Genomic DNA, 17,155 nt, shown 5'->3' with positions numbered 1-17,155 from the left:
ACAGCAGCAGCCTTGGGCGTTTGGTTGCTTTCTTGGCCTCGCGGAACACGCGATGCAGAGTGGCTGCGAACTGCTCTGACGAAGCACTTGGCACACACACACACACGGCACTTCTTCTTTCCCAGTGTGAGCCGAGAGCGCCTGGAAAGAAATCCCTTCATGATGAAACAGGACTAGGCAGCTGTTCATGCCACAGCCGGATGAGAAACACAAAAGCAAACTCCTTCGTCATCGGACCAAAAAAAAAAAAAAAGTTTTACAGAAGTGGTTTACTGTCTTTCAATTCCTTTGTGTTTTTAGCGCAACAAGTTGCACTGGTACTGCCGCCACCCGACTACGTATGCTCTCTTGTGTTTTGACTTGTCTGAATGCGTATTTGCATTCGTACCGAAACCCAATACATTGGAGAGCATTACTCGGGACGGAAGCGTCGGGCAGCCAGAATAGTCATACGGATATTGTCTAACCGGTTCCTTCTCCAGAGAATTGTTTGGTAGTTAACACGTAGTCAAAAACTTTCTCGAAAATATCCCCTTTTGACTGGGGGATTACTGTTCGGGAGCCCAAGAACTTGTGGAATAAGGTATCATTTCCTTGTGCCTAGCATTCCATCCGCTTGGAATGCCAGACTCAGGGCACGTCTGGTCGAACAAGGTTGATCTATTCACAACAGCCCTTGCCTTTCCCGGACACACAAATCTCAGACCAATAATGCAAAAAAGACGCTTTCGAAAAAAAAAAAAAAAGGGAACTTATTACACGTACTCTTGTGTCATCACCAGAAACCTTCATTGCTTGCAGCGAAACTGCAGATCCCGAACCGTATCCAACTTTCAAAGTCAGGTGTTCAATTTAGAAACAAATGTACCTGATACCAGAAACAGGTGCCACAGCACAATAACAATCTACTACGATTCAGGGTATCAGATACGTACTGAAGGAGCGTGAATTGTATTAATGGATCGTCTCGTCGACGATGCAGATCTAGCCTTCTGCGGTGGTTACTCTGGTCCCCCTGCAACGAACATCTTTTGACGACCCGCCTGTGCCCTTGGTTGGACAGCGCTGAAGGTCCTGCCCTGGCGCTGCGGCCGCCCCTACAATACATGCCTATGCGCCCAAAACAAAACAAAAAAAAAAGAGCAACTCCGTACTCCGTACAAAGTAGGTTTATCGGCAGCATCATGCGCCGGGGGTGCAACGCCACCCAATCACGAGCTCACTAATAAAAAAAACCGCTGGGTCCTGGCGCAGGATCATCGCCGCACTTGAACGCGGTCTGAGTGGCTAAAGACGGGGGGGTTCCCACGCCACCCGCTACGGAAAGACTAGCCGGCAATAATTGAACCAAACACAAAAAAGGTGCATTTTCAACTTTGAAGGTGATTGTCAAAGATGTGCAGCGCCAGCCCAGTCACGAACTTGCTTGCTTGCCTGCTATGACGCTCATCGTGATGTTGCAAGTTTGGCTAGCCCCCGCGCATCACTCTGCCTTGCTTGGAAACTACAACAAGAACTGGTCGATGATAACGGATAGACAAAAAGCTTATTATGATAGACTCCTTCTTACATGATACCAGAGACTAAAAAGAGCACATTATGTAGATCAAACTGGACCCCAACCTCTAAAGAGATGAGGAGACATGGAACAAGCTCAGAAGACCATATTACGGGATAGTCCTTGTTCCCCCGTAGCGAACAAGCACAGCATGAACCCCCCCTTTACTAGCGACCCAGCTTGTAACAGGCTTATTAACACGTAAATTACTGGGAAATGAACCGTCACAGCGTATTAAACAGGGCCCCGGACGGTTGTAGTCAGCGGTTACGGCACACGAGACACGGGCGCTTCTCCTCAATACGCAAATCGAAAAGTTGCCCGTAATGAGTCGTCAGGGATGGGCTGCGTGGCCGGGTGCTATTTTCAGAATCACTGCACAGCTGCAATGTAATTCCCCCCCTGTAAATACCAGTAGAACTTCTCTAGCGCCCCAAGTCTGGTGATATGCACGCAGTGGCGTCGACGGGCACCACCAAAAAGAGAAACCTGCAGCTCGGCTGTGCCTCCTGATTGGAGCCTTCGCGCCCAGTGGGTTGGCTTTGCGTGCTCGACAAAATATCCGGAACAACTTCGAGAGCCTCACCGCAGCGGGCGCCCGTGTCAACAAAGCTAGTGCCCGTAACTACACAAACGGGGTAATCCCATGTTCATTTGCCCTCTCCAGCCCCGGCGCAACCGCCCGACGCCTCCGTGACCGACCACCGCCTCAATCCCCGGAGGCCAGGTGCCCTCCCCCCCGTCCCGTGATAATGGCCATGGAACCGCTATGTATGCAAGAGTTTTGTAATTACAGCGCATGTGTCACTAATCAGGATGAGCCAATCAAGTTAAGCCAGGTGATGGATGCGCTGTTCAGGGACCCTGCAGACAATGCATTACCTGGCCCGCTGTGGATGAAAAAAAGTTGTCTTGTTTAACCGCCGTTTCGCAACCTCTTTTCTGAAATGATTTGATGTACTTTAGCATCTACAGCCGAGTCTGTTTGGGGGAAAAAAAGAATAGCGGCAGATACGAGATGAGCCTCTTGTTAGTGCAATCATGATCGTCTCATCATGCACACACGCCTCAAACTCAAAAAAGCCCCATCACAGCTCGATATCAGTATCAGATCTCAGACGTCAGTGTGCCCAGCAGCCATGAAGAAAGATATAAAAAAGTGGGAAAAGAGACATGCTGCAACAACATCTTCTTTTGTGACGAGCCTCACTTTTCCATGCCAATCTGACATTTGATGTGCCATCCCTCGCCGAGGCCATGCAGTCCCTCCACCAAACCCGCACATACGCATGATGGTGTCGCAGAATAGCGGTCTAGGGGGCCTCCTTTCACCTGCTAACAACAGAGCAGCGTGCCATGTTACGGGATGTCGCCTCCAACGGGTTTTGGCATGGGGCTTTTCTTTTCCTTTTTTTTTTTTCGGGGGAAGCGTCAGAGTAGCGGGCTCTACTAGACAATGCGAGAAGCCACACCGAGATCCCACTATAATAATATTCACTGTATGATATTAGCTCAATATAGGTCGTGTTTTTTTTTACAAATTGTACATCTCTTGGCTGTCAGCCCGTGTCGCATTGGTAAATGTCGCCTCTACTCCGTCCGTACTTGGTATCAAAAGATTGCATTGCATTTCGATGATGAGAAAAGGAGCTCTAGAGCAGGGATCACACAACCCTTGCCAGCATCAGCGCAGCGTCGTACCAAAGGGCCGCTACAGAACTTACCTTGTTGGTACGGTATAATTACACGACGGAGACATACCTGAGGTTTGATGAACGGCCGAGCATGACCACTCACAACCCCTGGCCTCGGGACAGACGCCTGGGCCAAGTCTCCATTTCTGCGATCCGCACTGGGCGATCCGAGGTGGTATTTTCTGACTAGCGAATCCTCATCGCTGGCTAGTTCTCTTGACCCGACTCAAGATTCAGTCAGTCAGTCAGTCAGGGCCTTTTTTCTTGTGCCTGCAATGAGCAATATTACGTCTAGCGGCGCTCTACCCGCTTCTGGAAACCATCTCCAGAAAACACCCAAGGCGCCAAGGGGGCGGAGCAAGATAGGGCAGCGTAATATTACATTGTAAACAATAACAAGAAAAGAAAAAAAAAAGGCGACTGTGGCGCCAAGCCCAAACTTGACAGATTTGCTTCTTCTTCTCAAACGAAACATGGGCTGCAGCGCCAGGAGCGACAAGATGAAAAGCCTTGTTTTTGAGCTCCGTATTTGGTCTCTTTTGCCATGTTGCAGTGGATCGACGAGGCCAGCGGCTTGCACAGAGAGAGAGAGAAACTATCAATTAACAAGAGTCGCCTTGGCAGAGGCGCTGCGGGCAGCCTATTTGCCTTCCCGCAGATGGCTTGCATGCAATATAGGTTTTAACGACTGCATAGCTCGGCTTGCCAATCTGTCGACAACCACCACCACTACGGGCTGCCTTTGCATGCATGGTGACTGTTCTTCTGTGCTTGGCCCAGCTGGACCGGCGGGCGCTAACGCAAGTCGTAAAAATCGTTCGAGCAAAGCCAATGTCTCGCCATGTTGCGGGCGTTTGGTGGAAAGAAGGGGGGGGGGCGGCCACGAGGGGCTTGCATTCTTTTTTTTTGCACCGTGGCGCTGTCGAACCGTTACGTGTCACGGACGGCAGAAAACCGTTCCGTTTTTAATTTGTGATGGTTACTTATTACCATACGAGACAATGAGCTGTAGGATTTGGTGGACGGCATGGCGCAAGGCGAATCGAGCCAATAGACCGATATTTGTTATTCGTAAGATGAACCCGGATTAAATGACCTCGTGCGCCGGAAAAAAGGTGCACTGCGTCGCCTTTGTCGTTATGCATTGCGAACCGGAAGAAGGAGAGAGAGAGAAAAAGACAGAGAGAGAGAGATCGCCCTACCCTATTGATTGGTGCAAAATCGATACTTTGCTTCTTTGCTTCATCTAGTAATCCTCATGTCCCATCAATTTCTAACCGGTTTTCCATGATGCAGTCTGCAGTCATGATTGCTTGAACAAGCCGTCAGCGCAAGAGATCGACCTTTTTTAGTTTTGGGTTTCACAGAAACCATTCGCTGCCGTGAAAGGTGATGGTTGTGTTGCCTCATTGCCTCAGCATGCTTCAGCTAGCACGGCTCATACCCCCCTCCGCGCGCCCGCTAATCCCTGAATATAAAAAAAAGAACCTGTTGTGTACCTGTCGCTCGCGAGACATTTTGCAGCAATCGATTCAGTAACACAGCGTCACACCCGCTGCCGAACAAGTCGGGGGGGGGGGGCGGATGGTATGCTTGTCGTCCTCTGTGCAGAGGCGGCTCTTGGGGGCAGGTTGTACGCAAGTAACAGGACATTAGACCTGCTTTCTCGACTGCTGCCAGAACTAGTAATTGGTACTTGTTATTATGACCAGAAAAAAGCTGTCCTTGTTCCAACGTGTCCATTTTGATAGTTTACACACATGACTTGCAAAAAGAATAATACTTCGGCAGTTGTTCAAATCTGCAATTCGTCTTGTGATGACCATTCGCCGCATGTATTAATCCACCCGATTCAGGACTAAACAAGTTGCAGCATACCAGTATCTTTTTTGATAAACCCCCTTTCAGCGTGTATCAGATTAGACCCTTTGCATTCGTTGGTGCACACCATCGGAGAAAGAAGAAAAAAAAAAGAAGGAAAAAAAGTAAAAGAATAGAACCAAAAGGAAAAAAAAAAAGAAAGGTACAGCTGTAAGCGAACTGCAGCTAGAATCTAGATCATTCTAGCCCGGCATTTCTTCACGCGCACGCAATCCTCGCTGGCGAGCTAAAAGTGAGACGGCGTGCTTCTCCTTTGTCGCCAGGAGCGCCGCCGCCAAACTCTGGATCTCGATCACCCTTGTCAAGTAGTACATACATACTTGTATTTTACGGCCGCCTCGCCTATTCTTGGCTCCGTCCCTCCGGAACCCGGCGCCCCACTCTCGGCGCCGCGGCACGCAGTATGTGCCGGCCGCGTCGAGAAATGACTGGAATGCTTCTAGTTGTAAAAAAGACTTGAAACATGATGTTAGTTGTGACGTTGATATGCAACTATTTTTTCTATGCTCTTCTTTTGGTAAAGCCAATCGCTAGAGGCGCATTTCGCCTGTATTAGTTTTTTTTTCCCCAAAAGTCAGGTGCTGCAAGATGGCTTTATGCGAGGCATAGACACCTCGATATACACGGCAGAGCTGCACAGGAGACCATCTGACAAGTCGCGATATGAAGCAGCAGCGTCTGCAGTCTTGATCGAAGGCAGTGAATGATGCACAGCAGCGGCTTCTGACCTTGTTTGGGCAAGACAAGCATAACAAGAGTCGGTGACTTAGCCCTGACTAATAAACATAGGAGCGGGATTGCGGGATGATACAAGTAATACGCGAAAAAGTCGTCGTCATGTGTCTCGAAGCGCATCTCACACTGGCAAGTTTTTGCAAAAAGGTCAAATAGCCAAAGGACCCTCAGGACCCTCCCTTTGCATCTTTCTTTCAAGGGTCTCAACGTCCGCGTCAAATGTTCTGCTACGTCGCCTTGGCCACGAGCCCACGAGACCACGTCGCCAGCCCCGAGGGACAGCCTGCGAGACAGGTTTAAGCTATGTTACTCCTTTACCGCTGTGGCGAGTGTTGCTCTTGTGGTTGGTGTGGTGGTGGTGGCAGCTTTGCTCTGCGCTGGCAATCCAGGTCATCCCTCAGACTGCCATCGAAAAGGAAAGGGGGGGGGGGGTTACCACCCGCCCGTCGGCGGCCGCAAGACACACAATTCAGCCCGTTCTGCCTTGAATTGAGCGGCGCGCCGGCGGGAAAAAAGGGCTGGAGGGCTGCCCGGCCCCCGGGTGTTGCTGATGAGCAACGAACAAGCCCCGACGCAAAGGGGCGCGCGGAATGCTCTTCATCATCAGTGGGGGGGGGGAGATGTCGTGGCATCGTTGAAATTTGTCTTACACCCAACGCATGGGGCCTGCGTTCCTAAAATCACGATGACGGAAACGGTCGCTTACTGGTATTAGCCCCCCCTGCTCAAATGTTTTTTTTTTCTTCTTTGCACGGCTTCTTTTGGTACACACGGCACATCGTGAAGATCCACCTGCCAACTCAGGGTCCTTGTCTTGGTACCAAGTCGCGTGAGATTCAAGAATCAAAGGCCAGCCCAGCCCAGCCCGCCCCCTTCCTTTCTCACAAAGATGCGTGGATGCGTGTTGTTGTGGAGTAGGGGACAGCATGAAAACCTGCCATTCCACGCCGCGACGTTGGAGACATGCATGGGGTTGTTGTCTTTTTGCTTATTCCTCTTCTTGACTGAAGGGATATCAAAGAGCGGATACAATACCAGCGGCGCCGGAGACCCAGTTTGTACGCTATGTACACCGAAATCAAGGCCGGCTGGACCGCCCCCAAAAAAGGAAAAAAAAGGGCAGGCCAGAAGCTTCCCTGGAGCTTCTATTGTTAGTACCACAGACCTTCTTTTTTACTCTTCCTTCTCGCCCTTGAAAGAAGGGTCTTTTTTTTTTTTGGTTCTTAAAGTCCACTCTTTTACTGCCCCTTTTTCTGGAGTTTTCCTTGTTCAACGTGAGCGCCCGGGATTCGGACACGATCCGTAATCCCTTTGCCATTTTGGAGAAGAAACAAGCACAACAAAAACGTGTTGTTGTTTACTTTTTGCCAATTCTTAATAGCTTACGGGTTTATTGACTAATAACGGATCCTGCTTTGTGACACCTGGGCGCGCGCCTGCAAGAGCGGCCGCAACAGGCAGCCAGCCAACCAGCTTTCAAGGAGCCCTCGAACAAGGATTTCTCGCTTGCCAGAAACAAAACATAAGCCCTTCATTGATACGGGCGTTGTTGGGAAAGGGAAGAACCCAGACCGCATCGACCGCCAAGGCATGTTGTGACGTCTTGCGCCGAGAACAGGACCCTTGAGCAACAGCCGGCCCCCCCCCCCCCCCCCCTCCCTCCCTCCCCTATGACGCTCCATTTCCAATCAAGATCTTGATAATTGGTCCACCGAAAAAGAGCACGTTGGTATTTGGCAAAGCGGCAGTTTATGCGCATCATACTGACCCAGGGCCACGGGCCTGACGCAAAGACGTCACGGCTGTTTCATCTTCGTCCCTTGTTCCACGGCACTTTTTTTTCTTGCTCCTCTCTTGTATTAGCACTTTATCTTCCTTAATAGTTGCTCTTATTATTTGTTTTTTTTTTTTTTTTTTTTTTTTTTTTTGCCGTGTGATCAAATTGCATCATTGCATCTGCCGGCGGTCAAGCCCCCCATACATATCCATGAGCACTTCTTCTTTTTTGTCGGCACATGCGTAATCGATGGTCCCCAGCCACTAATGATATGCAGGACGGGATATCGCAATTCGACAAGAGTCAAGCACGTCAAGGTAAAAAAAAGTAATTAGAATGTTCTTGAACGCACAGGCGCCCTTCCGCCCGACGGTGTCGAGGCAAGCTGCGCCCCCTGTCTTGCTAGTAAAACATTTATCCATCATCAATTAGCATCTTTTCTCGCCTCGCGATGCGCCACACCCCAGCTCAGCCCAGCCCAGCCCAGCCTTCATCCAAACGTGCCAGCCTCGAAATGCCGCCTTTTTCTTTTTCTGTTGCTTTTTTTCTTTTTTTTTTCTTTTTTGTCTTTTTTGGCCCTTGCTATTCCCAGCCATTTCATCCGAAACTTGCCTTACCCGCTGCCTCTTGGTCACACAACAGCCGACACAGCCCCCCCCCCCCTGCTATTTCCAGATCAAGCAACTGATGAGCTTTCGTGTACTTTACTACGTATGTCCAAGCCACGATGGCGTCCGAGCAGTTTCTTGTCCCTCGCGCTGGCGAGCCCGCGAATTGAGTTACAACTTACAACCGATACTGGTATCACTGCAATGCCAACCACGCAGCCGGGAAGCTTAATTATTATTTCGCTTTCGCTATTACGACCTTGCAGCTGAACCAAGGCGGGCCAACATCTCGCTAGCTTTCCGGCGCGCGATAAAATATGTAAACTAATAATATGAACAATAATAATAATCATAATAATAATAACCAATATTGGGTAAAATATGAGGCTGTCCACGAGCCCAAGATTACGCCTCCCCCCCCCCGTTTCCTAAACCCCCGCCAAGCAGTTTCAACTAAGGTAGGTGTGTGCTCCATGACATCAATGCGAACATGCCATCCACTACCACTCAATCCACCCTTGCAGCTTATGCGCATCGAAACCCAGAAATGCGAGTTTAGAAAGAGAAAAAAAAAGGAGAGGATGGATTCCTGGGGAATAGAACTAGTGTGTGATTTTAGCGTTTCAATAGTGCCGGCAATCTCAACACTAGGTACAACAAGTTACCAGTAGCCTGTAGGTGTTCATGCTGGGATCAAACTGACCATCTCGCATGACGCCTCCAACTAGTTACGTTGACTACTTGCATATTGCCTTTTTTTTTTCTCCTGTTCCAGAGTTTTAGATTTTTGCTTTTTTCTTTTCCTGTCAAATTTTTGGTTCAGTATGAAACCTTGGTCTAAACAATCGTACCACGCGATAGCAAGCCATAGTTCTAATTCGGGTGGGATTTGTTTTTTATTTTATTTTATTTTTCCCTCCTTTTTTTTCCAGCAACGTGTTTACATGCCTCGGCAATGATTATGACATTTGTACACGCTACAAATGCGGCTGAAATGAAAGCAAAAAAGACACATGGCAAACCCTTTTTGGGTCCCGTCGCCCTTGCATGGTAATCCCCGATGGGCAAGCGCATCGACGATATCATCAAAAAGTTCAACACGCGTGACGAGAGGTCTGTTCACCCGCCGCCCCTCACAGGGCAGGACCATGCTTGTCATTACTCACGATTTTTTCCGGGGGAGACCCTGTGTACATCCTCAACATTGAGCACAAGGGCACTGATGAAAGAGCATTGTGCCAGCTCACCGACTCAATCTTTTCTTCATGAGCACCAGCCCTTTTGCATTGAATGCACGTCCGCTGCACATATAGTGGCTCAGCATTGCGGTACGACCATTGGCAAGCCGTGCTTGCTGGCCATGGATAGTTCAGATTTGGAAACCCAGATGTGGGCTTGCATTGTCCAAAGTAGCTAACCGAATATAAAAAAAAAAAAAGGCCACGGCTGCACCCGCCATTGGCCCCGTAGCACGACCGTGAGCTTCCTCATGGGTGGTTGGAGCGTGGCGCCGGCGTTTGGCCTCGAATGTGATGAATGATGATGCTTTGACGTTCTCTGAGTCAATTTTACCACCAAACGTCAGGGCGCAACACGGCGTGCTTCCCGCGAGTTGTGATTGATCGTGAAAGCCGGTTGACGGGGCATTAACCGGTTCATGAGGCATTGTTTGCAATGTGGCTTTTTCCATCGCAAGGCTTTCAACCTATTCGCCATGTTACTCGTCATATTGTTGAGAAACGGAGTGCTTTTCCTTCGAAGCGGAGCCGCCTCGTCAAGGTAAGACGTCCCGTGTAACCAACAAACTATTCAGCACTGCCTGCATTTTACCTTCGACGAAAAAAAATTAATGCCATAATGCTTTGATTCTTGAATATATTGTCACATGTGACGTGTCTTGTGCATGTGAGAGGAGAGGCTATTTTGATTCTCAAAGGCGATATGATTCGTAAGCTGTGACTCTTGCGACACAATGCTTTCAGCCTCAGTATACGAATTCACTTGTACTACTTGTCCCAACGCGAAACAGCCAAATCCGTTCATTTAAGCGCATGATTTTGTTTCGTTTCAAATGACGACGTCAGCATTTGCCACTATTGATTTTTCTCTAGAATGTCTCGCCCAGAAACCACCGTAAACGTCTTTTTAAAATTCGCAGCAACATGTTCAGGGTAGCCCCCTCAAGTTGCACATGCAGTACGCAACGCTGCAAGGTATGTATCACGACTACCAGCTCTTCTCGTCGCACCTTGTCAAATATTTCCCGCCAAAACATGAGACGTGTCCCTCTCGTCCCTCTTCCAGATCACCGAGTACAAGAAGCATGGCAGCCTTTCATCACATGATTGTCCGTTGCCATTGCACAGGACTTGGCCGTTGACAGGCACCCTCTCACGACACAACGCGGCTTTCTCGCGTGCATCAGTGGTACGAGAACCTGCAAGGTGTCGTCACCGTAGACCTAGGAGTCGGTACGTGGCCACAACAGCTAATTGTGCCTACGCTGTGCAAAGTCACACCGGAAGCCTTTTGTCTCTTTAACGACAAATGCGAATAACTGGACATCGTCATGTGCATGTAATGAACGCGCGTTCAATCAGCGTTATCGCTTCGCCGCTTATCGAAAATTGTACAGCAAGTTTCATCGCACACATCTGCTACGTACGGCGAATTCCCAAGCCGTACCCAATTCTCTTTCTCATCGCTTGGTCGACGACGCTCTTGACGTGAAGAAGGGATGCTTCAATGCCTCGGTGGGCTTGATCCGCTTGTCCGGGTTCAACGCCAGACACTGCTCCAGCAAGTCGACAAAGTGATTAAGATCCTTCATCTCCGCATCATTCATCCCCGTGGATGCAGCCATCAGGCGAGTGCGGAGGTCCCGCGCTGGCTTGACCACGGGCAGGGTTCGGACGGCAGTCTAGAATGGGACAGCACATGTCAGCAAAACATCACTCGTCATATTTTTGATTGCAAGAGAGCACAGCAGATCCGTTTCGCAGCCCAGCCTCGATGATACCACTCCAGCGCCAGTTTAGACGTACAGAAACAGCCTCGCCTTTCACACTGGTGACCAGACGTATCCACTGTTTCGGATCCCTCGCTGCCCTGGTCTGCAGTTCTCATGCACGCACATGGCCAAGGCGACGATGCGGCCACCTGCAACCGTAGCCGCCGCGATGCGATTTCACATTCACCCCAGATTGACTGGCTGAGGGATAGCCTTGCCAGCTGGTGGATGCGAGGCGTCCAATGCAGGGGCAGTCACCTCGGCGCTTAGAGGGTCGAGCTATTCTCATCACCACGCCCGGAGCTAATGCAGGTCACAGTTCAAAAATAGCAATCCGGCATATTGCTCAGAAACATGGCCATGTGGTGGTTGCAAAAAAAGGGAGAAAAGCAACATGACCATGCGCTGATTGTGAAAAAAAGGGAAAAGAGAAACATGGCCATGTGCTGCCAGGAAACAAGGGAACAGAGAAACATGGCCATGTGGTGGTCGCGAAAACAAGGGAAAAAGAGCAACATGGCCATGTGGTGGTTGCGAAACAAGGGAGAAGAGACAGAAATAAGTCACCAAAATAGAAGCAAAACAACGTACCTTGTTGAGAATCTTGTCGTGCTCTACGCTGACAAACTGGCCCAGGTCGTCGAAATGGCTGGCCGAGAGCTGACCACGCTTGTACAGCTTGGGTGTGAGCCGCCCGCGAATTTCCATAATGGCCTTGAGCATCTGGTTATTGCTGTCGCCGGTAAAGAGAATTTTGCCCGTGTACAGCTCGTAGAGGGTACAGCCGATAGACCACATATCCACGCCGTAATCATACGACATGCCCAAAATGATTTCCGGCGCACGGTAAAATCGACTGACGAGATATGGAGTGATTTCGGTGTGGGCAGTAGCCGCATCTGATCGATCAATGGCTGTCCCCAAGTCGCAGATTTTTAGCACGCTGCGATTTTCATTCACCTGCGTTTCAGTTAGTCATCTCTTCTGTCTTGGGCAACATTTCGAAACACTTACCAGAATGTTGTCGGGTTTCAAGTCAGCATGAATGATGCTACATTTGCGCATGTGAGCTAATGCGACAAGTATTTGGTATGCATATGTCCGCGTCGCGCCAAGGTTGATGCCGACATTGTTGCCAAACTTTCGCAACACCTCACGCAAATTCATGCTCAGGCTTTCAAAAACCATGCACAGGTGACCGCGGTAATCAAACGACACCTCAAACTTGACAATGTGCTTGCGATTCTCCGGGTCGGCATCGTTAAGCTTCTCAAGAATGGCAATCTCAGTGTAGCCGCCTTTACGGAGCGCATCGTTGTTTCGCATGATTTTGATAGCGACTGGCATCTTTGTCGTTGTATCGAGAGCACGTACTACGCCGGAAAACATGCCTCGGCCAAGTGTCGATTGGATTTGGTAGCGACCGTTGATGATCTCGCCGACTCGCATCTTGTAGTAACCATCCTTGTCGTCACCTTCGAGAATGCCTCCCTTGCCAGCGTCACCGACTACTTCGTCGCCGCCTTTACTTGGCTTCGTCGCATACTTGTCCTCGTCAAAATCCTCGGCAAACATGTCAAACTCATCGTCCTCTTCATTTGCGCCCGCGCCCGCGCCCGCACCTTTCGGCTCTTTCTCTCCGTTCGACTGATCAGCCTGCGCATGCATACCGTTTACTGCATGACCTTGGCGAAGCTCATCACGCTGTTCGTCCTCTTTCATATCGATTATTGGATCGTAGTCAGCCGCCGAAGGGCCGTCGTCTTCATCGTACTTTGGAGCAGCGTGGCTATTCATCAACGCCCGGTCGTCGGTGAGATCAAGCCTTCCCGGCGACATGGCATCATGGAGACCTGGAGATCGAGGCGACGTCATGACTAGCTCTGTTAGAATGCGGTGACTAGGAACGCATGGTTAAAACTTGCTTGACTGTGGTGTCTGTGGCGTCTCCTGGTCGAGTGTACCATCCGAAACGACTGGTGAGGCTGCGCGGACCTTTTCCGTAGCTCCAACAGCCTGAAGGAGTAATGGTGTCGCAGGAGTAGCTTTTGCAAGAAGTGCTTCGCGTCGTTTGCGGCGACGTTCAATCTCGGCCTCTTCATCGAATGTTTCTTCATTGTCATAGTCGTAATCAGGCTCAGCAGCAGGTTGCTCTCTGTCGCTGGTCAGATTTCCGCTGCTGTCAAACTCTGCGAAATGCACTGACTTTGTCTTTGATGCGGCTTCGCTATGAGTAGCGGTACCAGTCTTTGAACTGTTGTTGTGTGATTTAGCATCTCCATTGGCTGCGGAAGGCACTGACGCGCCGGTGCTACGTCTTGACCCAGAACTTGCCGTGGTAGAGTCGCGGTAGTCATCGTATTCAAGACCGTAATTGCGCCGCCCTGGGGATGCGCGGCGAGCGCCTCGAGCGTTCCGTCCACTATCGCCCTGGTCGTCATAGCGGGAACGAGGGGCTGGCGAGCGGCTTCGGTGACGACGATCGCGTTCATTGCCATTGTAACGGTCGCGACTCCAATCTCGACTTCTGTCTGAGATAGCTCTCTGATCTAGATCTCGTCCAGAGGATCGGTCCAAGTCGTCATATGATACTCTGGATCGCTTATAGTCGTCACGATTGTCGCGGTCTGAGCGGAACTGGCCAGGCGCATCGCGTCGCCGGCTGCGTGCATCGTAGTTATCGCGGCCGCGCTTGTAGCCTCTGGGAGAGCGGCTGTTCCGAGAGTCTCGATCGGGCGAGTCCCGGCTATATAGTCTGTCTCGACGGTCAACGCTGCTTCCTTCTGTGCGCGGCAGTGGAGATGCCTTCAAATCGCCCCCTTGGGCTTCGAGAATTTCGCCCTCGTCGGAACTCGACATGATAAAGCTTTGCGCTGCAGCCCTTTCGGGATCTTGAGAGTGAGGAGCAACGGCAAGTGTCAGCACTAAGCAATTCCAAAGCAGTGTTAAACAGGTTGTGGTCGAACCGGTTCAGCGCGACTCGTAGCCTCAGGTCATCGGGGGATCTGTGAGGGAACGGGTCGCTCTGGTATATATCTCTGCAATGAATTGGAGGGGATTGGGCACGAGAAGTAACTCTTTGTCGCTTCGTTGAGGACGTGAAGGTTTTGTGATGGAAAAGTCTCTAATTAGTACTGGAGCGAAATGAGAGAAGATGCCTGATGATGTTCCGAACATGGCGTTGCTGCTTTAAGAATATATGGAGACCAAAACCACGAATCCCCCACACATTTAAAGCAGCGCTACCTACAGACTTTTCGGGAAGCGCCATTGTGAGGCCGTAGCCTCTCGCGTCTGATTTTGAATGCGTGAAATTTTGACCCGTCTCGACAATAGCGCATCGCTTCGGCAGCACACCGAATTATCAAGCCCTACAAACGACGCACGATTGCACAAGACTTTCTTCCGTTAATAAAGAAGAATGGGCGGCCAATCCAGACAAGGCATGTGACTCGCTACCATCTCCGCGACAAACTCTAGTCGCTGTTTGCCTGCATTATTGCATGGCTAATGCATCGCATGGTCTAACATGAAAACGTTCTGCAGGCGGTACGAAGAAGCCTCTTACCAAGGCGCAGACGGACGAAGCAAAGAAGAGAAAGGAGGCTTTCCTGTCCGGCAAGCCGTTGGACTCTGACGAGGAGGATAACGGCAAGGCAGAGGCTGCGAAAAGTATGAGTCCGCCCTCCAAGAACCTTGTCATCACCTTGCTACCAGCAAATGCTAACCACAGACGCCCGCTTACAGACAAGAAAATTCTCGCCGAAGCGAGAGCGGCGGCGGGCAAGAAAGGCCCCATCAGTCTGGGAGGCCAAGGCATCAAGAAGAGTGGCAAGAAATAACCCAAGTGCTGCGGAGAGCGATTGAGCGAATGATTACACCCATGCAGACAATAGACCATTGAGTTTACGATTGACGATTGCTTACCTCATGTTACTCCATGCAAATGCTGCTTCGTGACAAGCGCGGCTGCATGTGTGCTCGCGGCGGCTCTAGTGGCCAAACAAGCCTCGCAAATGTCAAAAAGATGACCCCTCCCTCCCGGTTGCTCTTCGACTTGCTCCTCCATCACTCCCGTCATCTCGTATAGCGCTTCGCGACGTTCTCTGAGTCGGGATGCGCTGTCCAAGGGTTTTTTTTGGTGCAGCGCCACGCACTCCCTCAGTAGCGTCGTGGACTCTCGATACCGATCGTCATCGTTCCAGAAATTCGTGAGCCAGGCCATGTTACCCAGGTTTCAGGGGCCCTCTGGTCCAGCGATACGAGTGTAGATGTCGAAGCAAGACTCGGCGACACCGGCAACCTTGCTCATGCAATCCCATCCCACCAACTTGCACGGCTTCGGGAATGTGACCTGAGCGACTGTCGTGTTGTCTCCTCCATTCGCCACCTGCAAACCTCGACGTACTCGTCGAAAAGCTGTGCAGCCCCATCTTTTCGATTCTTCTCTTTCTATTCTTCTCGACTATGGCTTGTTTTTCCACTGTGTTGACAGATTTCGCGTTTCATCAAGTTGTTTGCAAACGCGTTTATACAGCACCTCAGCCTTCAGACATCGCAGTTTCCTTTTAGTCATTGGCACCCCTTTAGCATGCCTGGTCGTGATACCTTGCGGAAGCGAATCTCTGCTCCTTTGTCGCTGATGAGCGCAAGCGTGACCAGATCTCTGTTGGCCTTGTAACCGACTGTTTAAAGAATAGTCATCCTCAAAGTCGGTTTGCTTGCATCTGGAAAAGTGTAACCGAGCACAGAGCCCTCCCTCTAAGCCTTTCTTCCGAAGAGAGCCTACAGTGCTGCTAGAGGAATGCCTTTGCTCCGTCATCGTCGGTTGCTACGGCTCTACGATATGACGGCGAAACGCATTCAGGCTCGCATGAATGAAGCACCATGCAGTTGGTGCTTCGGGTCTCGAAAGACAGGCCTTGTGCGGCTTTGTTGGGAGGTGGGTGGCGCTGCCAAGCCGTTGACAAGCCACAGGGTGATGAGGTGGAAGCAGAGGTCACTTGAGTTATCGTGGCTGCTTAATATTGGCCGCCTAACGCAAAGGAACCTTTTGAAATACTGATGACACACGGCTGCCACTTGGCGGGGGCATGTGTGCTTCTTCAGTATGACGCGTCTCGTATGCTGGGTACCCATGCAGCTACACTGTGTGTTGGCTCTTTTAATTCGCTCAGGTGATGGCGACGAGCGGCATGAGAGCAGTAATGAGCAGAATAATCTCCTCTTGCGAGAGTGCAGCCTCGTTGAGATGGTTGCTCACCCCTGTCAGCGCTACATTGAGGGAGAGAGCTATCTACTATAAAAGCAAAGCCTGATAAATGTGATGAGAGATAATGGTGCGCCCGCATGCTTCCGATTAAACTCCTGAGGGGCATTTTACATAAGGCGGATGCGATTCCTGTACTCTTGCTCCTAAACTAAACAATGAATGTACCTATATTATTTGCCTCAGACAACAATGCCTCTTTACAAGTTCTGTGTCGTTTTCGGTGCTCTGGCTACTGCTGTCGCTCGTGCTACTGGCGAACATGCCCAGGTCGTCTTGAGCACCAACGAGTCCCCCGTCCAGCAGCAGCACCCTCTGATTCCCCTTGACCGCAAAGCTCTCGAAGAAGTGTGCGAGTGGTTTGACGACTTCATACGCACCATGCCCGTCAAGCCCAGCGCCGCGGACGTGATTCTGGTGCAAGAGCTTGAACAAGGCGCCGCCAGCCCCGAGGACGAAAACGACTCTGACCCCGCCTTGGACTCTGTCGTCGTCGACCTTGTTGGCCAAGACAAGCACAAAAAGTACTACAACAGGCTGAAAGCGCAGTATGACGCCATCATGAGATTGAAAGAGGAGGAGGAGCACGCCAAGGACGACCCTTGTGACTGACCCCCCCCCCC

The 17,155-nt window shown here is 50.5% G+C and overlaps 2 protein-coding genes across 2 annotated transcripts; one reads left to right on the top strand and one right to left on the bottom strand.

Annotated features, from left to right (window-relative positions):
* Positions 1-10,951: 10,951 nt before the first annotated feature.
* Positions 10,952-14,122, bottom strand: BBA_08647 (serine/threonine-protein kinase prp4; the record flags this gene model as incomplete). The annotated part of the gene is made up of 4 exons (XM_008603744.1): positions 10,952-11,173; positions 11,855-12,223; positions 12,278-13,140; positions 13,228-14,122. The coding sequence occupies 4 exons, from the start codon at positions 14,120-14,122 to the stop codon at positions 10,952-10,954; spliced, it is 2,349 nt and encodes a 782-aa protein (XP_008601966.1).
* A 2,602-nt stretch (positions 14,123-16,724) lies between these two features.
* Positions 16,725-17,144, top strand: BBA_08646 (uncharacterized protein; the record flags this gene model as incomplete). The annotated part of the gene is made up of 1 exon (XM_008603743.1): positions 16,725-17,144. One exon carries the CDS (start codon positions 16,725-16,727, stop codon positions 17,142-17,144), a length of 420 nt encoding a protein of 139 aa, XP_008601965.1.
* Positions 17,145-17,155: the final 11 nt, after the last annotated feature.

This window comes from Beauveria bassiana, assembly GCF_000280675.1.
Source record: "Beauveria bassiana ARSEF 2860 unplaced genomic scaffold BBA_S00037, whole genome shotgun sequence".
Classification (NCBI taxonomy): domain Eukaryota; kingdom Fungi; phylum Ascomycota; class Sordariomycetes; order Hypocreales; family Cordycipitaceae; genus Beauveria; species Beauveria bassiana.
The sequence above is the reverse complement of the archived record's forward strand: the minus strand, read 5'-3'. Positions and strand labels throughout refer to the sequence as shown.